General features: G+C 46.0%; 1 protein-coding gene across 3 annotated transcripts in view; it reads right to left on the minus strand.

The window, feature by feature from the left end:
• The window catches only part of LOC127681572 (protein DDI1 homolog 2), a 43,491-nt gene that overhangs the window by 8,790 nt on the left and 10,090 nt on the right, over nt 1-24,611 (minus strand). The window contains exons 3-9 of one of the 3 annotated variants that reach the window (XM_052177955.1): nt 19,917-20,153; nt 19,339-19,465; nt 16,296-16,423; nt 11,526-11,654; nt 7,932-8,035; nt 4,714-4,903; nt 1,970-2,030 (exon numbers count right to left, since the gene is read on the minus strand). In XM_052177955.1, the coding sequence (XP_052033915.1) occupies nt 2,014-2,030; nt 4,714-4,903; nt 7,932-8,035; nt 11,526-11,654; nt 16,296-16,423; nt 19,339-19,465; nt 19,917-20,153 (932 nt within the window). In that variant the 3' untranslated portion in view covers nt 1,970-2,013. Of the gene's footprint in view, nt 1-1,969; nt 2,031-4,713; nt 4,904-7,931; nt 8,036-11,525; nt 11,655-16,295; nt 16,424-19,338; nt 19,466-19,916; nt 20,154-24,611 lie in introns of those variants that run through there. The other 2 variants (XM_052177953.1, XM_052177954.1) reach the window with 2 other exon arrangements.

Consider the following 24,611-nt stretch of genomic DNA (forward strand, 5'->3'; position numbering starts at 1 on the left):
AGCTCCCAGTGTCTGCCAGAGCTGTGGGTGCATCACTGTTCTCAGATTCTGTAGTGCTCTGGACCAAACAGAGCTCGGTGGACTGCCCGTCAGGAGGCACTTTGCTAACCCACTACACCTCCAGCTCTGTAATGCAGCCCTGTTCAGCCTGAAACTTCCTGCTCTAATCTGAGATTACAACATGGCTTCCCAATGCTGTAACTCACTGCTACAGTATTAGTTAGGCTGTTACTGATACAACATCAACAAGACGTTAAGTACGTGACTGAATAAAACAGAGGGAGGGTAGAGGACTAGTCTAATAGTTTTTTGACAGGCAACAATAACTTAGATTCACTCTAATTTGATTGCCCTTCAAACATGATGGGGCATCAGTGAGGACGCCACAGTGGTCCAACTCCTCTGGCACTATTAAAAACCAGCCTCCAACCACCCATAATGTCTTTAATTAAAAGGCATAGACTGCTCTCAAGGTTGGAAACATCAGCTCCTGGGTTATTAAATTCAATTCAGATGCTTTGTGCTGAACCCTAACATCGGAGTGAGCGCTGATTTCCACTGGTAAAGTCACACAGAGCACAATTATGATGCAAAAGTCACTCTGAGCTGCAGGGCCTGCTGAGGATGGGCCTGCTGGAAGTTGTAGGCCTTTTCTTTTTCTGGTTGAGATGGGATCTCAGGTAGCCTATGTTGTTCTTTCTGTTTGTTTTTCGAGAGTTTCTTTGGCTGTACTGGAACTCACTCTGCAGACCAGGCTGGCCTTGAACTCAGAGATTCACCTGCCTGTCTCCCAAATGCTGGAATCAAAGGCCAGTGGCATCACCTCAAGGCAGTGACTGACTTAAGGAACTACCTTGTCTTAGAGTTGTGGTAAACAGTTTTGTCTCTGTTTAAACTACACCCTATAAATCTGCAAAAGTTCTTAGCTTTGTCTGTCTAATCATTACAGCAGCTAACTCTGAAATAAGTTCAATTTTGGACTAATACTACAATAAAAAGGCATACCGCAAGAATATTCAAGTCGGGGGGTGGGGAGGATATATACACCCCTGCGTTCAGTGTCAGGGACACACCCCAAAGAAGTAGGAGAGGCACAGGTACTTGGGTCTCTGTACTTACTACAGAGAGGCATGTATGCCGTCCTTCTGAAACTGAAATACCAGTACACAGGGGGCTGGGGAAAAAGCTAAGGGATATCAACTATGCCTAATGTCCTTAAAATGAGGGAGGGAGGGGGAGAGGAGGGAGGGAGGGGGAAAGGGAGAGGGAGAGAGGGGGAGAGAGAGGGGGGGAGAAAGAGAGAGAGAGAGAGAATATGAATGACATGCTTTAAGTCTAATTATAACCAGCCTCTAAACCCTTACTAAAGCCTGTGTCAGATCGTCAGATAAAATCAGCAATATGTGTTTTAAAGATAGTTTCACTACACTGTCCAGCCTGGTCTCAAACCTTGCATCCTCTTGTGTCGCTGTCTGAAGAACCAAGTGGCAAGCATGTGCCCACTGCACTGTCATTAACTAGGATTCTGGGGAAGCCATTTGGTACAACTTTCCATTTCTGCTCAATAAAACGAAAACTACCCTTTTATAAACTTCAAACATATGAGGACTTCCAGCTTTAAAAAAAAAAAAAGGTTAAAAAACTCGGTTATCTACAGCAACCTGCTGTGACACCAAGAGTCTCCACTCAGTCTTCTCTTCTTTCCTTCGGTATTTCAACTCTCAGAGGTAGTAGGTATGATGAACACTTTTTACTGAGACTTTCCCTGGACTGTTCCCATAACCAATCAACTCTTAAACAAGAATGTGTGCCTGTGTGTGCAAACGGCAACACACATATAAATGTACACATAGCCTAGCTGTAACCAGGTGAAACAGTACAAAGTCTTGAGTTTCCAGAATGATCGCAGACAGATTTTCAGAGCACAGATGACAAGTGGACAGAAGGTTAACGTGGTGTCTGTAAATACCTGGTCTGGGCCCACTCCAGCTGCGGCACACACACACACATGCATCATGGCTTCTGACGCTCTGTTTGGATTAGGAAACAGACAAGCAAATGTGGGTTAACAATGCAAAACCACACAGCATGCAGGGCTGTAATCCTTGCTCCTTCCCATCTGTAAAACCAGGAGTTTCCACAGTGTGGCGTGGCGTGGCGTGGGCATCCCAAAGACTTTCTGGTGCTTCAATTCTCTCCAAATATAAACAGCAAGGTTTCTGGACTTGGAAAGAATTATTCTATAGTTCTGCACAGATATTGGAGGCAAATATGCCACCAAGGAGCTATTCAAGGTCGCTCATTCTGCCCAGCCTAGTGGACAAGAACAGTGGCTTCCAAACTCCTCAGTATTGTTTTTTGGTTTTTTTTTTTTTTGGAGACAAGGTCTTGCTATGGCCTAGAACGTGACATTCTGAGGGTATGGCTTATAGACAGGTGCCAACCCAAGCTCAAGACTCATTTATTTCCTTCCTTTCTTTCTTCTTTGGTTTTGTTTTCCGAGACAGGGTTTCTCTGTGCAGCCCTGGCTGTCCTGGAACTCACTCTGTAGACCAGGCTGTCCTTGAACTAAGAGACCCGCCCACCTCTGTTGAATGAATGCTGGGATTCAAGGTGTGCCTCACTACCACCCAGCTAAAGATTCAATTTCTGAAGAAAAAAGCCAAGTTTAAGTTCCATATGGTGCCTTCTTCATAGTTATCCAGTCAATAGACAAGTTCTGAGAGTGCTACTACTGATTATAGACAAATACAAAGGGTGAAGATACCCTAATTAGCCAAAGAAATATTTTTTGAAAATACTTTGATATTATATCCAGAGTTGTGTAATTTTCATAATCCTAAGCAATCAGCTCTCAAATAATAAACACTACTGTTGCAGAATCAGACTGTTTAAATGGTACACGGACCAGCACAGATCCCACACGTCACTAGCAAAGGTTCCCTGGGAAAACTGGCCAGTCCAGATTCTACTTCAGCACCTGTACTTTATTTAAACTGTGTGAAAGGAGGGAAGCTGTTACTGGGTTAGTAACACTGCTGCCGTCGGCCACGGCTATGGGGAGTGGGGGAGATATCTCAAAATGTCAGCATTCCTTCTAAGCAGCCAAATCACCATCTACAGGCTAAGGTGAATGAGCTTCCTGTAGCCGACCTTTTGAGAAGATTAAAAAGATTGCTGCTAATTCAAAACGCTCCTTTTAACGTCAGTTGCAAACGAAACTCCAGATTACACAACGTGCAACGTGACCAGCTGATGCAAGGCCCAGCAGCTACTTGACCACACTCCAGAGTTTCAGGGCGCCATGCCAGTGGCTTCTCCAGGAAGCGTACAAGACCTTGCAGTTTGCTATTAAGATATATCATCTTTTGCCTTGAGGAGAAAGCTATCCCATGAGCTTGTACTTGAAGACACTTTACCAGAAAGAGCAAAGTGTAAGACTGTCACACTGATGAATAATCCTGGCGCAAGGCTTCATGAGAACTCACTTCAAAGTTAATGCTTTTTGAGTTGGTAGAAAATGCACCTCAGATTCACTGTTCTGTAATAGACGGGAGTTCAGTAAAGCTGATTTATTTATCTCAGAAGACTACTGTCTTCAGACTTCTGTGTTAAGGAGCCTGCTCTCAGAGGTTCCCTACCTCAGGAAACACAAATACTGTATGTGATTAGTATCAAATTACCCTCATCACGGGTTCTTCTCTGCGGCATCACTTCCAGTAACATTTTTACTATGGAGTCACAGTAACAATGCCTTCCTTCAAATCAATAAACAGGCTGAGAAAATGAAGCACATTTCCAGGGAAGCACTGCTGGTCTTAAAAGCTTGTACTTATGGTAGTTTTCTTTATGGACAAATCAGGATGTTTTAGAAGCGTCTAAGCAAGTGACAACCTATTCCTGAGTATAGCACTGGGCTCTTGTTCCTCTTATTCTGTTTTTTAGAAACAAGGTCTCACAGTGTAGCCGGAGTGCCCTGGAATTTCTATGTAGAGCAGCCTGGCCTCCAGTCACAGGGATCACTGGCCTCTGGAGTGCTGGTATTATGGTGTATGCCGCCATCCCAGGCTCCCTTTCTTCCTTTCCCTTTTGGACAGGGTGTGTCTACAGAGTCCACACCAGCCTGGAACTCCATATGCAGCCTAGGCTGGGTCTGAGCTCAGGCTCTTCCTGCCCCTGTCCCAGAGGCCGCTTCACAGATGTGTGCCACTATACCTTCTTGATCTGTTCTGATACGAGTCCTTCAGAGTTTTATCATGTCGGTGTGCATGAGTGGACAAGCCTAGGTCAGAGGGTCGGTACTGTCCTTCCGCTCCTACACAGGCCCTGGTCTCTAGGCGTCTGTGGCCAGTGCCTTCACCCTGAGCCTCGGCGATGCAAAGCCCTGCCCACCCTCTCTCCTTTTTGAGACAGAGTCTCAAATATTCCAAGCTAGCCCTGCATTCTGATTATCTTGTCCGAGTGCTGGCACTCCAGGTGTGCAGTAGCACACCCAGTCAGCGTGCTGGAGACTACGCCAGTGCTTCCTCTGTGTGTGTGTTAGCAAGCACTCCACTATTGAGCTGCATTTCCTGTACAGTAGGAGTGAGAGATGGAAGGAGGCGGTGAGCAGACAGTGCCGACCCAGCCCTCCTGCTGACCAGTGAGGCTGCAGATCAACTACAACGGCCTTTACTTCACTAAGCACACAGCTCTACTCAGACAGTTCAATACCTGCATCCTCAGCTGATTTTTGAATGGCTTCTGCTAATTCTCGATCTGCGATTTCCTCTGGGCGAATGTCCTCTCGCCCGGTTCCATAGGCCAAGCGAGCGCACTCTGGTAGCTCCCCCTCGGGAAGGAAGGTGGTCTGTGAGCCCGTGGTGCCAATCACCAGAACATTTTTCTTCAAGTCAATAGAACACTTTAGAAGTGGGGGGGAGGGGGGATAAAAAAGAACAAGAGCAGATGAAGCATCCTACAGAGAAATAAATTCTTGGTTCCACATTCAACAAATAAAGAAAACTACTAGGAAAAGAGATGGTTTAAACATACAAACAGACATATTCTCACCACACACTGAAACCATCAATGTCACACTCCTGCTTTGGACGCAGTCTTGCTATGTAATCCAGGCTGGCCACAGGCTCGGATCCTAGGACAGCCTTCCACTGCTCTCTCCCCGCCTGTCTCCCTAGGCTCGTTCTGATTTTAGAGAGAGGTTGATTTCGGACCTCGGACTCTTGTCTCTCTTTGGTCTGCTGGTTCAGCTGTTATGTATTCCGAGTCAGCTGACCATGAGTTTCTTTTTCTTTTCTTTTCTTTTGCTTTTTTTGAGACAGAGTTTCTCTGTATAGCCCTGGCTGTCCTGGAACTCACTCTGTAGACCAGGCTGGTCTCGAACTCAGAAATCTGCCTGCCTCTGCCTCCCAGAGTGCTGGGATTACAGGCGTGTGCCACCACTGCCCGGCGACCATGAGTTTCTGAGCAACTCTGTCTCCATGTCCTACGTTGGGCTAGGAGTGCTAAGACTACAGATGCCACCACAGCCCAGGGCAGCAGGCAGGCCTCACCTGGCCAGCCACCTCCCAGGCCCTCTTTGATTTTCTTCTGAGATGGGGTCTAGTTTGCTACCTGCTGCGCCTATGATGTTATGTCTGTAAAGTCAGAAAATACCCACGCGTGTTAAACGACAGCAAGACAATGACAAACTAATAACGCAGGTTTCATTCACACAAACACACTCATCCCTTCTAATTACAAGGCCACATCAATGGACTATGCATTGCTTTTCAAGACACTTTGTTTTTAGGGGCCTTCCTCACACCAGGTGAGCGCTCCTCTGACTCCCATCCACAGCACAGGGGCAGGAAGGCCTGACTCGGGCTGAACTCGGTGCAATTTTATTCCTCAGCAGACACTACCTAAGCTCTGCCACGAGCACAGCAGACTTCAGGAATGAGGAATACAAATATCACAAATTATTGTCCTGTCAGAAAAGTCTCCCTGTGTGAACAAAGCAGTTTCATTTTTCAGCTTGAAAGCTCAGGGTTCCTTCTCACTACCATTTAATCAACATCTAAGAAAAGGATGTGGTAGAAATCTACAAAACCAACCAACCAACCAACCAACCAACCAACCAACCAACCAACCAACCAACCAAAAACCCTCCTGACTTTAACTCAGAATCTAAAAACTGTACTACTTGATACAAGTGCTGGGCCCGAGATGGCTGAGCCGTTAGGTCCTCCTGCCCAGCTCTGCAACAGGAAGTGTCCATTCTTCCCTCAGAATCAAGGAACCCTGAGGAAGAGGAGGCAAAAAGAGTAGAAGAGCCAAACCGGGTGGTGGTGGCACATGCCTGTAATCCCAGCACTCTGGAGGCAGAGGCAGGCGGATTTCTGAGTTCGAGGCCAGCCTGGTCTACAAAGTGAGTTCCAGGACAGTCAGGGTTACACAGAGAAACCCTGCCTCGAAAGAAAAAAAAAAAAAAAAAAAAGAGAGAGACGCGCCAGAGGCAACGAGGACAGGGGGGGCAGCTCACAGGAACTCGAGACCAGCACAGGGCCTGCCCCGGTCCGTGCCAGGTCCTTTGCATATATATTATGGTTCTGAGTTCAATTTTATAGGATTCCTGAGTGTGCAAACCAGTGATCTCTGTTCCTTGTGCTTCATCTGTTTTTCCATTCTTGTTTTATCTTAGCATATCATAATCCCTTGGAAGCCTGTTTGTTTTCTACTGAGAGACAGAAAGGTGGATCTGGCTGGGAGGGGTGATGGGAAGGCCTGGGAGGGGCAGAGAAAGGGGAGCCATAATCAGGGGATATGTTATGTGAGAAAAAAAAAAACCATTTTCAGTAACTTGTTCTTGCAGCACCCACGTGGTGGCTCCTAACCATCTGAACCAAGTCCAGGGACCCAACGCTCTCTTTACCTTGAAGGGCACCAGGCATGCATGTGGTACCCAGACATTCTCACAAACAAAATACACATAAAAATAAATCCAATTCTTTAAAAATTAAATCAAATAATAAAACTACTACTAATAATGTCAAAACAGAGAAGATTTAACTTATCCCTAGAGGTTTTACAAAGAGATTTGTACTGTTGGTTTTTTATTTGTTTTTGAGAAAGAGATTCTCTGTGTAGCCCAGGCTGTCCTGGAACTCACTGTACACACCAGGCTGGCTTCGAAATCAAAGATCTGTTTGCCTCTCCCTCCCAACTGCTGGATTAAAGGCATGTACCTCCAAAGCTCACCTTGCGTTGTTTTGAAGAGGGGTCTATGTGACTCTGGTTGTGTTGTTTTGAGGCGAGGTCTTACCGAATGACTCGGTTATTTTGAGGTGGGGTCTCATTGTGTGACTCTGGCTGTGTTGTCCTGAGGTAGGGGTCTCATTGTGTGACTCTGGCTGTGTCGTTTTGAGGTGGGGTCTCACTGTGTGACTCTGGCTGTGTTGTTCTGAGGCGTACCCTCACTGTGTGACTCTGGTTGGCCTCACAGATGCCTGACACCTCTCTGTTCCAAATGCTCGGATTAATGCATGTGACACCATACCCAACTGGCAGACTCTATTTGTAATGACAAATTGTTTCAACTCTCTATGATGAGAGAATCGATCAAGGTCATTCCCACGGTTTTTGGTTTGTCAATACATGTCACCGACAGAACTGCTGTGACTCCTAGAGACCCAGCAACAGTGCAGTGCTCAGGACGATGGTGCACGCCTGTTATCCCAGGGCAAGAGGCAGAGGGAAGAATACACGGCAAGTTCTAGGGAATCTGCTTTACACTGTGACCTCCAGGCCAGCCTGGGCTACGTAACACCAATACAAAACACAAAGCAAAAGTACAGGCTGGAGAGTGCTGGGATGCGCTTTTGCTTGGTAAAGTCTTTGTTGTGCAGACACACACACACACAGACACGCACGCACGCAGAGCTCTTAATTACCTGATGCCGTTTAAGCATGTCCAGACCCAGAAGCATGTCCATAGGCTGTTCTTCCAGAATCGAGAAAGAACATGCCAGAAAATCGCCTTCAATCTGAACCTGAGCTAAAGCACAAAGAGAAGATATTACTGACGTTGGCTTCACAAGCCCAGGATGAGCTGTGCCTGGGCTTCTGGGACTCAGGCAACCTGGGAAGGCAGAACAACTGAACAGGCTGAAAAGCTAATCAAGTGGACAGGATAGAGCTGCTGCTACACCATCAGGACCCACACTCAGCAGATGAAAAGGGCAAACATAATGAGGATTAGAAGATGGTAGCAGACTGGAGAGAAACGGCTCTGTGGTTAAGAGCACTGCTACAGTGTACTCATAAATAAATACATAAAAGAAATAAATCTTAAAAAAAAAAAGGTAATGGTAGCAATGAAGTTAACTCTCTAGTAGTCACCAATTACTTTTTATATGCTTATAAAAAGTCTACCAGACTGGGCGGTGCAGAGTGTGAAATACATGTGCAATATAAAACACACAAAACAACCACGTGCTCAGTTCCCAAAGAGTGATGAGGGACAGCTCAGTGGTTAAGAGCACGTGACAGTTCTTCCAGGGTTGTAAATTCAATTCCCAGCAGTCACTTGGTAGCGTACAGCCATCTATGACCTGATATCCTTTTCTGATGTACATAAAGACAAGAGCATAAAGAAGCATAAAATAGATGAATAAATAAACCTTTAAAAAATTGTTTGCTGCTCTTCAAAGGATCTGAGAACAGTTCTTAGGACCCACGTCAGGCAGTTCACAACTGCCTGTAACTCAAGTTAGCCTCTAAGGGCACGTGCACACACATGACATACACTTAGAGACATACACATACATAAAAATAAAATAAATTAAAAAAAAAAGAAATCCCACAGTGCTGTTTCCTATACTCCTCTCATCAGTCTCTTCCGACTATCTTAGTTTCTGCTTTCATCATTTTAGTGTTATACATATTTTTAGCAAACATTACTGTCTGTTTTGTTCTTACATAACCTCATGTGCTCAAAGCAAACTTTTTTCTTTTTTTAATTTTATTTATTCATTTATTTATTCATTTATTTATTCATTCATTTATTTATTTATTTATTTAAACATCTTTTTTCTAAACACAGGGCTTCTCTGTGTAGTCCTGGCTGGCCTCTAGCACTGGGATTCCCCTGCTTCCATTTCCCAAGTGCTGAGATTAAAGGTGTGAGTCACCAGGCCCAGTTCTCAAGGCAAATTTCTTTTTTGGGGGGGGGGGGGTGATGGGGGGGTTGGATTTGGTTTTTTCGAGCAGGGTTTCTCTGTATAGCCCTGGCTGTCCTGGAACTCACTCTATAGACCAGGCTGTCCTTGGACTCAGAAATCCGCTTGCCTCTGCCTCCCAGAGTGCTGGGATTACAGGCATGTGCCATCACAGCCTGGGCTTGGCAAATTCTTTAATTTTGTTAGGCATCAAGTAGCTGAGTTCAAGGTCAGCCTGAGTTAGATAACAAGGTCCAGGGCTAGCTACTTAAAAAAAAAAAAAAAATCCTGTCTGGAACAAAGAAAAAAAATCAATCAAAACAGAAGCAAATTTCAATCTTTCCGTTTCTGGTCTGACTGTCACTTCCGTGGTTGACTGCTTTTTTAATAACTCTCATGCAGTCCCACCCAGGCTGGCCAACGTTGGACTCCTAATTGTCTAGCCTCTACCCATCAAATGTGTGGCCTACGGGTGTGTATGACACCACGTCCAGCTGAAGTTCTGTCTGGAAGAGCAGCGCAAGTACTGTGTGCACATGTGGACACATCTGTGGAGGCTGGGGGTCGGTTTAAGTGTCTTTCCCTCTACAGCCCTCTACTGTAGTCTGTGAGACAGCATCTACAGAGCTAGGGCCCCACCACTTTAGCTGGGCTGCATGGCTTACTGGGCCCCAAGATATGCCGGTCTATTCTCACTTGCACAGCAAACACTGCCGATTCCACCAACCACCTTCCAACCCACATGCGGGCTGTAATCTGCACAACTGTCCTCTCCCTGTGGGTATACCAGAACACCTCAAACCTCTCTTGCTCTAAGATTTCCACAGGCATTTCCATAGAATGCAGACACCTGCTTGGTGATGATAGCTAGAAAAGGCAGTTAAGTGAGACCTGCATGGGTGTCCAACTTTTAAACGCTGGTTGCTCTTCAGAGGACCCAGATTAGGGCCTAGCACCTAAATGGAGGGTCACTACCATCCACAATTCTAATTACAGAGGATCCAATGTCCTCTTCTGAACTACAAGGGAATCAGACACAACTAGTACCAAGAAACAAAAACAAAACATACACGCATATATATATATATATATATATATATATATATATATATATGCACCCACACATATATATAAAATATAACAAATAGATCTTTAAAAAGATTTACTTTAAAAAGATGGACTCTAATGTGATTCAGTCAAAATATTCTCCTGTGCTAGGTTTATCCTCCACATTGAGTCGTGTGTGTGTGTGTGTGTGTGTGTGTGTGTGTGTGTGTCTGTCTGTCTGTGTTTCTGTCTCAAGGAGAGGGGGACAAGATATTGGTGGATCCTCAGAATCCTCAGAATGTGGTACAAAACCACAAAGTTGAGTTACAACAAACAAAAGTAGCAAGAACCCTCCCCCCCCCCCCCCCACACACCCATAATTAAGTCTGACATTTTGAGTTGGGTCCCTACAATACATATAGTCTGTGGTTGGAAACTACCCTTACTATGTCTTACCAGTTCATGCAATAAAGGGTCTGTGAAGTTAATCTTACAGCCTACTTGATGGGATCTAAAATTACTATGGAAATAAATATACCTGATATATCTCTACAGTGTAGAAAGGTCTTTTATTTCTAGAAAATATCCATACTGAGGATCCACCAATATCTTGCCCCCCCTCTCTCCTTGAGGCGCACACACACACACACACACACACACACACGAACGAGACTTAATGCAGAGGATAAACCTAGCACATGAGACTGTTTTGACTGACTCACATTAGAGCACATCACAGGGCCAGAGGACCCTGGCTGATCCTGTGTGTTTAGCGTGTGCTTAGCATGTGCTAAGGCACTGGTTTCTATCATGGAACTGAAGGGTGCTTTTCCAGACGAAAAAGTCCACCAACACTTGAGTACAAGAAATGAGGAGAACCATCCTCAGGCCCATGGGAACCGCCTAACAGGGAGCTGAGAGGAGAGGGCCACAGAGCCTGACAACACCAAGCATCTCCACAGCTACAATGACCACTGGGAGATCAAAATGCAGTGCCTAACACTGTGAGGGAAATGACCTTTGACCAAGCCAAGTTAGAGGGAAAGAAGCCACACTCCAGAGTCAGCAAGGTGTCTCAGCAGGTAAACTGCTTGCCACAAAAACCTGGCAACCCGAGTCAAGTCCCGGGATTGTGGAAGGGCCAGCACCAATTCCCAAAGATGTCTTCTGACTGGCCCACTTGTTCTCATGTGTATGCCATGCCAATCAGAGGGACTGTGAAAGAACTGTAAAATTTACTACCTACAGGATCCCTATTTAAAAAAGCAGTAACCTACTCACCTAGATGCACCCTTCCAATAATCTTCTGGGTGCCTACTCCTTTCGCAATGCCGGCCCAGCGACGGTCCACCAGTCTCATTATGTTACACCTTTCTGCACAGGCCTGGCTCATGATAGTCATCTGGGCCCCTGGAGGGAGAGAGAAGTGTCAGGCTGTAAAACACAAGCTGCGCGCCATCACCCAGCCTCGCTTCCCTTGTTCACTGTATAAAGCTCCTGCTGTCCTCCTGTGTCCACTTCAGGGTTGGGGATTAGAGATGTGCAGCAGACACCTGATACTTAAATTCACTCTTCGTGTTCACACCAGAATCTAACAAAGTACAGAAATATGACTGAGAAAAGAGTGTGCAGCTAAAGGATACTGAAAAACTTAACCAATAGAAAACATGCTTCTCTGGAGGCAACCTTCTAAAATCCCAAGGTGTTTAGACAGAAATGTCACGTTATGCAGCAGCACCTCACACTCAGAACATGCCATCTTTTTGTCTGTTGAGTTATGTTCTCACTCCCTGTCTAGTCCAAAGTAGTCTTGATCACGTGATCCTCCCTCAGAATCCCAGGATTAAAGGAGTGTAAGTGTTGTGACAGGATAGCTCAGTGGTAGACCACTTACCTAACCTAACATGGACAAGGACCAGGACCACTTTAGAAAACAGTCCGACATGATGGCATATACCTTTAATCCCAGGAGACAGAGGCAGGAAGATTTCTATGAGTTTGAGGCTAGCCTATTCTATACAACTCTAGGCCATCTACAGCTACACACGAGACCCAGTCTCATATAACAAATAACACCCCCACCTCCGAGCACAAAAAACAAACAAACAAACACAAATCTCAATGTCCTTTCCTTCCCCCCATTGAGAAATGAACTACAAGCGAGTCCTCTTCCTCTGATCGCTTAGGGCATGTACAACGGTTTCTTTTAGCCACAAGGTCTCACTGCAGCTCAAGCCTAGAATTCACTCTATAGCTCTGGATTCTCATTTCTCCCTCCTTAGGTGCTGGGATCAGACGTGCTCCATCACGCTCTTGTCAAGTTTTATGCAGTGCTGGGTATCAGACTCAGGCTTCGTGCATGCGGGATAAGCATGCGGCCAACCAGGCCACCCCTAGCCCTGGAGCACCTTCTGCCTGGTGTATCGGCCATCCTGGGCTCTCTGTCTAGCCTCAGCTCCTTCCAGCCTCACTTCTCACCACTTTGTACCTGTGGCGAGCCCTGTGCAGTGCTGACTCTTGCTGTCTTCACTGTCTGGCCCCTCTCCCCTCCTAAGTGGGTTCTTTTCCGGCTCTCAACCTGAGCCATGCATGTGTAATTTAAAGCAAGTGTGCCACTCGGAGTTCTTCCAGCTCAGCCTCTGCCTGCACTAATCCCCAACCATCACCTTCAAATCATTTCTTTACCTGCTCTAGAACCCTCAAAGGCTCCCACTTTGTGTGAGACAAGTCACAGTGGCCCAGCGGGACTCAGGCCCATTGTGGACCATTCATCTTTAACCTTACATTCCCATCTCTTTTTCTGACAGGGTCTGAGGGCCCAGGCTAGCTTCAAACTTACTGAAGGATGTGAATGACCTTACATTTCTGATTCTCCTGCCTCCCGCCCCCCCCCCACCGTGCTGGGATTAAGTTCTGTGCCATCAAGCTTAATTTACAGAGTACTAGATCAAAGCCAGGCCCTCTCTAGCAATAGCGCCCACACCCCATTCCACGCTTACAGTCTTATCACATCTAGACAGCACTCCCAGGTGGGGGGAAGGCGTACCTATTCCCTCTGGCCTCCTAGAAAGGATTCTTTCCCTAATCCCACTTTCTGATGTTCACCTGTGCTTAAGCCTGGCTTGAGACTCGCCAACCAATCCTGTTGTTTGAATTCACTGCATTGTGGGCACCCGCACCTTATGGGCACTGGCAGATCTTGGGCATAATAAGGGAATGACTAAGGCATCACACAATGGTGGTGGTGTCGGCCTAGCAGGCAAGGCCCTGGGTTCCACCCTGACCAACATGCATGATCAAAACTCCTATGAGGAAGCTAAAATTCAAAAGTCCCAGAAGGAGTCTAGGAAATCTGGAAGGCAATTCTGTTCATCTTGTCTCCACAAACTGACCACTGGCTTAGCTCACAGCCACACATATTCTGCCTAGGGAGCCGTCTAGTGGCCACTTCTGAACATGCGCCTGTGTAGCCCAGCCTTGAGAATGTGATCTCCACACCCACCACACCCACCGAAAGTGCAAAGCCTTTTGCTCAGTGACTAAGGATTCTTTGGCATTAAGCATAGCTGAGGCTGGATCATAAGTCCTCCATCCACCAACGCTGTGCTTCCACAGAGACTTGACTTCTCAAGGCCTTCGTGTCCTTACCCACAATGCAGTAAGATGCACTAAGCACCTAGCTTGGTGCTTGGTGTACAGTAAGAGTCATCTGTCAGTCTCTCACATTTATATCCTTAAGCTCCCAAACGGAAGCACTTAGCCCAAAGCTACATCACACTAGATAAATAACTTTTAAAAAAGACTTGGAGCCAGGGAGTGGTGGCGCACGCCTTTAATCCCAGCACATCTACAGAGTGAGTTCCAGGACAGCCAGGGCTATGCAGAGAAACCCTGTCTCGGAAAAAAAAAAAATAAAATAAATAAATAAATAAATAAATAAATAAATAAATAAATAAATAAATAAATGGGAAGACTTAGGGGCAGGAGGGATGGCTCAGTGGTTAAAAGCACTGACTGCTCTTCCAAAGGTCCTGAGTTCAAATCCCAGCAGCCAAATGGTGACTTACAACTATCTGTAATGAGATCTGATGCCCTCTTCTGGTGTGTCTGAAGACAGCCTCAGTGTACTTACATATAATAAATAAAACCCTGTCTCGAAAAAAAAAAACAAATCCAAAAAACCAAAACAAACAAACAAACAAACAAACAAACAAAAAACCAAAAAAAAAAAAAAAAAAAAAGAAGAAGAGGAGGTGGAAAAGGAGGAGGAGGAAGATAACAATGACTTGGGCTGGAGAGATGGCTCAGACGTTAAGAGCACTGACTGCTCTTCCAGAGGACCTGAGTTCAATTCCCAGCACCCACATGGGATCCATCTGTAATGGAATCGTATGTCGTCTTCTGGTGTGTCTGAAGAGAGCAGCAGTGTACTCATACACACAAAATGAATAAATAGATCCTTAAAAAAAAAAAAGCAGAAGACTTATTTGTATTTGTGTGTGTGTGTGTGTGTGTGTGTGTGTGTGTGTGTGTGTGTGTGTGATGCATGCTAAATACATTCAAGTGTCTGCAGAAGCCGGAAGAGGACACTGGAGCTCTGCAGCTACCGTTACAGACAGTCGTGAGCTGCTTACCATGGGTGTTGGGAACAGAACTCTGATTCTCTAGAACAGCAGCAGCAAGTGTCCTTACCCATGGTGTCACCCGTTTCTCGCCTCTTGGTAGACATGTTTAAACAGACTAATGGGCACGTTTACTTCTGAGAATGTCATCGTCTCAGACACAAACTAAACATGTGCTCAAGCATAATACATGTCTACAGCACATCCACAAACACTTGAGCACATACACGTTCAGTTTGTATCTTGAGACCGTGATGTTAGGTTCCCAACACCCAGCTACTCACAGCCTCAGAGATAGCCAGAAGCATGAGCATAACCACTCAGCCACACTTCCTTAAAGCACTGACACTCAAGGATTTAAAAAGCAGAACTGGGGGCTGGAGAGATGGCTCTTCCAAAGGACTGAATTCAATTCCCAGCACTGACATGGTGGCTCACAACCACCTCTAATGGGATCGGAGCCGATTTTCACCATGCAGGCATACATGCAGATGGAATACTGTTACACAAACAAGTAAATCTTAAAAAAAAGAAAGAAATAATAGCAGATGTGGGGCTGGAGGGCTCAGCATTCAGAGCACTTGCTGCTCTTGAGTAGAACAGAGGCAGGACTCCCAGCGCTCAAGGGATTCCGACGCCCCCTTCTGGGCTCTGTGGGCATAGATATTTGAAACTAGGGGCCGGTTAGCACAGGAGGAACCTGAAGCTCAAGTGGCTAACCACACTCCTTGCCTGTTCTTTCCTTCTTTCTTTTTCAATGTTATGTGTTTTGCTTGCATGTATGGCTGGGCAGCACATGTGAGCCTGGTGTCCACCAAAGCCAGAAGAGAGCATCAAATCCCCTGAGATTAAGGTTAGACTGTTGTGAGCCAAAATAAAGACGTGCACAGACTATCCTCTTAGTGAACAAGCCTTCTCGAGCCTCACATACAGCAGCCTCCAACAATAGCTAGGGTCCCGAGTTCTGACTGGTCTACATTTGGCTCACTGCCTACCTTTTTACTTTATTATTTTAAACGATCTTACTTATTAATTACATTTACATGTAGGGAGGAGGATGCAATGTGAGTGCAGGTGTACACACAAGCCAGGAGGGTGACACATTCCCTGGAGCTGGCACTAAGAAGTGTCAGCTGTGTGATGTGGGTGCTGGGAATTGAACCCACCCCTCTGTAAGAGCAGTGCTTACTCCCACCCAACCTAATCGCAGTGTCTCCTGTTTAAGTCTCTATTTTCAGTTCTTTGGTTAAGTGGCCAAGAACTGAAAACACCCTGACCACTAGTAACACTAGAAGAGACAGAGATACTCAAATGCAATCCCGGATAAGAAACGACTGGGAAACGGACTCTGTCCCCAACACACAGACTGAAAAATGAGAATAACCTGCAGCCCGGCAAGCCCAGCCCAGGGCCTCAGTGTCTCAGTCACCTGAGTCGACGAAGGCCTTCACAGGATGCCCGTTCACTCTGCAGTTGATGTAGAGCATGGCGACCTGGCCGAAGCTCTCCGGGGCCTCCTCCATAGCTATTGTCATGTTCTCCTCGATGTTCTGCTGCCTGTGACAAGCCAGAGCAGGACACTGAAAGCCCCGTTTCCAGGAAAGAACAGCAGGAACATATTTGTAAATGGGTTTTGTCCTAACTGGAACAGCAGTCACAGAATGGAAATGGATTCTATGTTCCCATAGGTGAATAGGTGACTCCGCAGCAGACAATGAGACACAGGTCTGGAGAAGACAGCATAAAAATCATCCTCAAGTACAATTATTCTCCTTTAAAAGCTGAGAAATGGAAAAACTCCTAGAAAACATGGCCACAGCCCTTTGCGTGGTACCAAATATTGAAATTCCACAACTACTACTCGGGACAGGTTATCACTGCTCAGGCTGTACTTGAACTTGTGACCCTCTCATCTCAGCCGCTCCATTGTTGGGATTTTATACTATATGCCACTATACCCTGCAAGAAAGCTCCTTTATTTTTGGATTTTTGTTGTTGTTGCTGTTTTGGTTTGCATTTTTCGGTTGAAATAGGGTTTCTTTGTGTAGCTCTGGCTGTCCTGGAACTTGCTCTGAATACCACACTAGCCTCAAACTCATGAGATCTGCCTGCCTCTACCTCCTAAGTTCTGGAATTAAAGGAATGAGCCGGAACTCAGCTAGTATCTTTTAAACAATGCATTGCTGGATGGTGCCCTTCATAATCCTAACCTTAAGAGCCAGAGGCAGCTGAAGTTTAAAGGAGTTTAAAGGGGCAGTTTCAATTTCCTGCTAAAGTTCCTTATGTGTGCTGACCCCCAACCATCATCATTTTGTTGATCCTTCGCAAGTGCAATTTGCTATCATTATAAATCATAACATGCGACCCTGCAAAGCCCCTGCCAGCCCCAGGTTCCACAAAGAAAAAGGAGAGATCCAACTCCAGCAAATTGTCTTCTGACTGTCACACACATGTTACTGCACGTGCATACACCACACACACACACACACACACACACACACCAACAAATAAATGTGGTAAAAATGTTTTAACTGTAGATTTGACTACATTCCTTGGGTTGGAAAGATGACTTATTGTTTCCTAGAGCACCTGAGTTTGGTTCCCAGCATCCACGCCAGGCAGTTTACACTGCCTGGGATCCAGCTCCAGGTAATACTACAGGCTACCAACACTCACGTGACACACACTCACAGGTAGGTGGATCTCTGAGTTGCAGGCTAACCAGGGCTACACAGTGAGACCCCATCTCAAAATAAGAATAAATCCAATGGGCCAAGCAAGCAAGCAAGAAAGCAAGCAGGGCTTCAGGGCAGCCCAGACCCACCGCCGTGTCCGCTCAGCTCGGGTACAGAGAGGTCTTCTTTCCTCACACTTCCCGGTTTCCTTTACTGCGGCCTTGTAGGATAGGCCCTGCGTGGAGACGCTCCACTCCACTTGTAGAGTTGTCTATGAAGTCTATAGCCTCTTCTTAACCTTTCCCAGGATAAATGCAGCTATGTTTCAGATCAATGGCAGGCTCCCTTACAGCGGCAAGGTGACATGGTGACAACAAGAGGTGTATTTCTCTGGGCAGACTCAGCTAAGTTATGGCCACAAACAATCAAAAATGTCTGATTAGGGCCTGCAGTACCAGCTGGTGTGGAGGAAAAAGCAGGAAACTGAGTTCAAGGCCAGCTTGGCAACTTAGTGAGATCCTGTCTCAAAATGTGAAAGCAGAGCTGGGGCTGTGACTCAGTGACAGAACACCAGCCTCACTATCTATGTAAGCGTGGGGGAAGCACCACAACTTGATGCAAGTAATGAGAACAGACAGGAGTGAAGAGCTTAGGGCGTTCAATTAGTTCTAGCATACAATTTGTATTTCTTCAATTCTGAGTATAGTCAGAGGTCAGAGACGCAGCTGTTAATAAAGGACTAGTCTGCCGGGCAGTGGTGGCGCACGCCTGTAATCCCAGCACTTGGGAGGCAGAGGCAGGTGGATTTCGAGGCCAGCCTGGTCTACAGAGTGAGTTCCAGGACAGCCAGGACTACACACAGAGAAACCCTGACTCAAAAAAAAACAAAAAACAAAATAAATAAATAAATAAATAAATAAATAAATAAATAAATAAATAAAGGACTAGTCTAGCAGGCGTGAATGACAAGGTTCCCAACGGAAGCGAATGTGGGGTCAGCCTGTGAGTACAGGAAAGCAAGCAAATCAGGTAACTACAGGCAAAGTTCCCGCCCTACTCCGCATTACAGAAAACTTGTTCCTTTTAGTTACAGTTTTTACAAACAGCAACTAAACCTGACTTGGGGTTGGGGAGCAGATGCCATTTTATTCAGACAGCATCTTGCTTATGACTAGCAATGCGGCCAGCACTCCGTCAGCACCACTGTCTGTGTCAGCACCACTACACTTGCCTGGGCTCCACTCGGGAAGATCCTGACTCACAGACTAGAGAGAAGACTCAAGCATCTGCAGTTTTAAAGGCGCACTGCATGCTTTTAATACAGCCCCAGCAGAGAACCTCTGCATCAGAGGCTCAGCGTTGGAAATGGGCCAGGCAAAGAGCTTATCCACCAACCGAGACAGCAAAGGAGAGCAGAAAGAAGACAGACTCTGGACTACCAGACGCCACTTGTGCAGAGCTCTCTAATCCAATCACCTTCAAGCTCTGCTTTAATCAGGATTGAAATCAGCTGTCGGAGCCAGTCTACTGACTTCAGCAGATGGGGTTTCTCCTCCATCCGGCCTAGGACAAGCTGTTTGTCTGCTAATCAGAAGAGTTCACAAAACCTGAGAGTAGGAAGCCATTGAGTATTTTTGAAATATTGGATCAAAAAGAGGGGACAGTGAAGCAGAGTTACCTGAAAAGACTGAGGTCATCACCTCAGCGTGGAGACAGGGAGCTGCTTCAAGCAGCTGTCCAGCTAGAGCCTGAGGGCCCGGATGCTGTGAGCTTGCTCAGTAGATCGATGTATCTTACCTTATATCTTCTTCTATCTTTGCCTGAGCCTCGAGATCAAAGGGGTCAGCAGAAAACAGACGAATCCGTTCTTGTTCTCTCCGGGCTCGATCCTGCTGCTGCTCCACCAAGACCCTAGTGAATTTCTCTACAAAAATTGGGGGAGGGGGCATATTTAGTGCTACACCTTCTTTTTTTGTTTTGTTTTGTTGTTTTTTCGAGACAGGGTTTCTCGGTGTAGCCCTGGCTGTCCTGGAACTCAGAAATCCGCCTGCCTCTGCCTCCCAAGTGCTGCTCCCAACACCTCCCCCCCCCCAAAAAAAAAGGAAAAAAGAAAGGAAGAAAGAAAGAAAAAAAATCAAGAAATTTAAATAAGAAGCTGGGCACAGAGGCCCTAGTGATCTAAAGGACCACTCCCCAGGATCAATATGATCTCAATTAAATACAAACATTATTGCCAACTAACCCAGTCTTTGAGATGTGTTAATTCACCTCTCAATGGAGACAGCTGCCTAGGTCTTGCACATTTGCTCTGCTGTAGCTACCTCCCCTCAGGTTGGCCTGATGACCTGACGCACCTGCACAGTGGGTGAGCTTACCGAGATCTCCACTGAGCAGAGCTTCTGCCAACGGTGGGTTCCGCTCCTTCAGCAAGGACAACTCGTGCGGGTTGGCCAGCAGCATGTCCCGCAGCAGGGCTGGGTTGTCTAAGCCTTGAGGAGACGATGCTATTTCCCCAGGAGATGAGTGCTGAGCCTGTGTTCTGGGCGGCTGGCGCTGTTGGGGGTTTGACGTGCCAGGCACAGCTATGCTACTGAAGTCAATCCGGGGTAAGTCTGTTGAGATCAAGTTTACCTGAGTGAGGTTTGCCATACAACAAGTAGGGAGGAAACAAAGCACACACTCAGCTCTCACAGACCCACAGCAAGCGGAAACTACAGACATCATGCTGCTCCCCCTGCTCTTCCGAGACAGGAAAGACTATGAGAGGGGAAGGGTACATTGGAGAGACAGCTCAGAGGTTGAGACACTGGCTGCTCTTGCAGAGGACCAGGATTCAATTCCCAGTACCCACATGGTGGTTCAAAACGACCTGTATAAGATGGTTTTGAACCCATTTCTAAGGGCATCCTATAACCTCTTCTGACCCCCATAAACATTAGACATACACATGGTGCACAAGTATCTCAGGAGATGGAGACAGGAGGATTAGAAGTTCAAGGTAATTGGCTACAAAGTAAATTTTTAGCTACCTTGGGGATGAGACTATCTCAAACAAACAAAAAATTTGTCAATTGTCCCAGTAACTGCAACTGCCTAATTCTAGATATGGTTCCTCAAAAGAAAAAAAAAAGGTTTTATTGAGCTAGGAATGGTTGTGCAGGCTTTTAATCCTATCTTTCAGGAAGCAGGATGGATCTCTGTAAGGCTGAGCCCAGTCTACATTGTGAATTCTAGGACAGCTAGAGCTACATAAAGAAACTGTCTCACTCGGTGGTGGTGGTACATGCCTTTAATCCCAGCACTTGGGAGGCAGAGGCAGGCAGATTTCTGAGTTCGAGGCCAGCCTGGTCTACAAAATGAGTTCCAGGACAGCCAGGGCTACACAGAGAAACCCTTTCTTGAACCCCCCCCCAAAAGAAACCAACCCCCCCCACACAAAAAGAAAAAAGAAAAAGAAACCGTGTCTCAAAAATGAAAGAAAGGAGGGAGGGAGGGAGGGAGGGAGGGAGGGATGTATTTACTATTCTATGTGGATGTGTCTGATGTAGTGTGGGCATGTGTCCCGGAGCATACTCCTTGTCTTAGTCACTGTTCTATTACTGTGAAAAGACACTATGGCCAAGTCAACTCTTATAAAACATTTAATTCAAGGTGTGCTTATAGTGTCAGAAATCTCATACATTATCACCATGGCAGGGAGCCCAGTGGGATGCAGGCAGGGGCTGGGGCAGTAGCTGAGAGGTGGCACAGGCAGCACCCTTACCCTGAGCCATCTTACAGGCCCTGATTCTTAAGGGATATCCTACGGCTAGAGAGACACCTCAGCTGTTGTTAAGAGCACTTGCTCTTGGACCTGGGTGCTAGTCCCGCATCAACATGGTGGCTCACACCATTCCTGATTCTAGTCCCAGTGGTTCTGACATACTCCTCCGAGCTCCACTGGTACCAGGCACACACAAGAGTATGCATACATAGTCTAGACTCCCCAGATCTGCAATGATTAGCCCCCGATAGGCTCTCTTGAAAAGTCCTGGCACTTGGGATGAAGAATACCATATCTATCAGTGAATAGCATAAATACTTCCTGTCAAATTCTACATGACTAAGCACTGTGTGCCAAGTCGGAGGAGGGTTTTCATACCTCTTTAAATTTACAGCTCATCTGTGCATCCCAGATACACATGGTCATGGGAAGTGGACACAACTGTTTCACAGGATGGAAGATCTGAAGAATAGGAAATTCTTTACCCCAGGTTCTAGCCTATTGTAGAACCTCAGTCTTCACACAAGAGCCCACACAATGCATTAAGTAAGTTCACTGCCATGAAATGCCCAGAGCAGATAAACATGGAGACAGAGAGCAGACTGGCTGGGTGTAAGGAAGCCAGTGGATGACTACCGGGGTACACACAATGAGTGGGTGTAATAAAGATGACAACTGCGCCACAGCCACTGAATCCTTCCCGTGGGTGAAGCCTGTGGTGTGTGGATCAACAACAGATCTCAATAACTGTTACGTACAAGAAAGACACTAGGTATGGTAGCTTATGCCTGTAACTGAGACGAGGACTGGGAGTTTGAGACAAGCCTGTCTCCAAAAAAGACAAGCCAAAATAAACTAGAGCCAGAATGAGGCAATGACCCTAAAAAAGTCCACATTGTGTTCAACAGTAAAACTCATTGACAACCAATCTTGTCCTGAGTCTGGGACAACCTCAACCTGAAGTCCTTTGTCTCAACTACAAACAGGGAATCCTGAAACTCAAGTATAAGGCTTCTGGCTCATATGTCGGTTGAACTAATAACTATCTTACGGATAGTCCATTCACTTCAGAGTAAATCTGAAACACTTGTCTACTTAATAAATCAGATGTCCACATCAATCCCTCCCCTCACAGCAACCACTGGCTATGTTGTCCATACAGAAACAACAAAACAAAATGAAAACCAAACAGAAACCAACATACAAGCAAAACAAAGCTAAGACATAGACTCCCAAGCCCCATCTCACAAAGTACACAGGGGATATTTGGTTTCACTGACTGGCTACTCTTTCTAAAGCAGAAGCCCAAGGGACGGATCAAAGTCCAGAACGAGCACAGCGAGCGCCTGAGGAAGGCTGTGTTGTCTGAATGCGAGCTCTGTGCTCCAGGCTGCAGTGCGGATCACCTAACACACCTGCCAGCCTATTGCCATAACCTTTAAAAGCAGGGGACCTAAATACTATTGGAAAATTTTCATAAAAATGTCAGGGGAAGTGTGTGCATGCACACAGGCATTTCCTCACGTAGTTCCACGTCAAGGTTTGGAAACTGAGTCAGGAGCCCCTTTAGGAGTAACTAAAGGAAGCTACAGGCCATCACAGCATCAAGTACAGATGTGCCCACTCCCACACAGTCCTGCATATTTTAGAGACACAGAAACCTCCTACATCTTAAATGCAGGCTCCAGACTCTGAACACTGCAGTTGACTGGGTGTGTGGGTTCCACCTGTAGTTCTAGCCCCCAGGGAGATGGGGCTGGAAGCCATCTTGAGTCCTATAGAAAGCTGCAAGGCTACACTGGCTTACGGAAACCTGTCTTTAAAACAAAACAAAACAAAAAACAAAAAAGGGGGTCTGGAGAATGATTCCTGATGCTTCCCAGTACACATAAGCTCATAACCACCTATATTCCAATTCTATGGAGTTGGATACCTTTGATCTCTATGGGTACCTGCATTCATGTTTACAAACCTCCAAACAGACACACACACATAATTAAAGTTAATAAACTCTACTTCTAGAAGATCTGACACCCCTTCTGACCTCCACAGAAACTGCATCCATGTAGTACACATAAAAAGAGGCAAAATATCCACACATACGAAAATATACCATTAAAAAAAATTCCAAGTGAAAGTCGGGTGGTAGTGGCGCACACCTGTAATCCCAGCACTCTGGGAGGCAGAGGCAGGTGGATTTCTGAGTTGAGGCCAGCCTGGTCTACAGAGTGAGTTCCAGGACAGCCAGGGCTATACAGAAAAACCCTGTCTCGAAAAAAATCAAATCCAAAAAAAAACCCAACCCTCCAAGTGAGTAAGTAAAAAACAAAACAAAACCCAACAGCACACATCCACCAGGGGTGTGCAGGTGGGGACCCTAACGCAGGCACAGGGTCTGTCTCTGACTGTTGTCTGTCTGTGAACCTCATTTCTCTGACTGGGCTGCCTCGTCCAGCCTCCATAGAAGAAGATGCACCTAGTCCTCCAACTCGATATGCTGAAGCAGATATTCATGAGAGGCCCCTTCTTCTCTAAGGAGAAAGGAAAGGAGGAATGGGGGGCGGTGAAAAAGGAAGGAGGGGAAGCACCAGTCGGGATATAAAATAATTAATGAAAAAAAGTAAATTGTAAAATTATATGATTAAGTTCAATTCCCAGCAACCACGTGGTGGCTCACAACCATCTGTAATGGGATCTGATGCCCTCTTCTGGTGTGTCTGAAGACAGAGACAGTGTACTCACACATATTAGATAGATAAGATAGATAGATAGATAGATAGATAGATAGATAGATAGATAGATAGAGATAGAGCTAAAGAAAGAAAAGAGGAATAACAGAAAGCACCATTTCAGCCGGGCAGTGGTGGCGCACGCTTGTAATCCCAGCACTCTGGGAGGCACAGGCAGGTGGATTTCTGAGTTCAGGGCCAGCCTGGTCTACAGAGTAAGTTCCAGGACAGCCAGGGATATACAGAGAAGCCCTGTCTCGAAAACACAAAAACCGAAAACCAAAAACCAAAACCAAACCAAACCAAAACAAACAAACAAACAAACAAACCCAGAAAGCACCATTTCAATCGCTATTTTGATTTACTAGTTGCCTAACTGATGACAACATTTGATGAGATATAGAGGAATGAGTTACGTCCCCTACAACCAAGTAAAGAGACCAGTGAAATAAATATGGGCCCAAGTGGCTGATGACTAGATACACTGTAGTAAGTCAGTCAGGAAGCACAGGCTAACCCAAGCCTCCAAGATCATCCTAGGGACAGTTATCATGGGACCATCACTGAGGACAGCACAG

This window comes from Apodemus sylvaticus, chromosome 3 (assembly GCF_947179515.1).
Source record: "Apodemus sylvaticus chromosome 3, mApoSyl1.1, whole genome shotgun sequence".
Classification (NCBI taxonomy): domain Eukaryota; kingdom Metazoa; phylum Chordata; class Mammalia; order Rodentia; family Muridae; genus Apodemus; species Apodemus sylvaticus.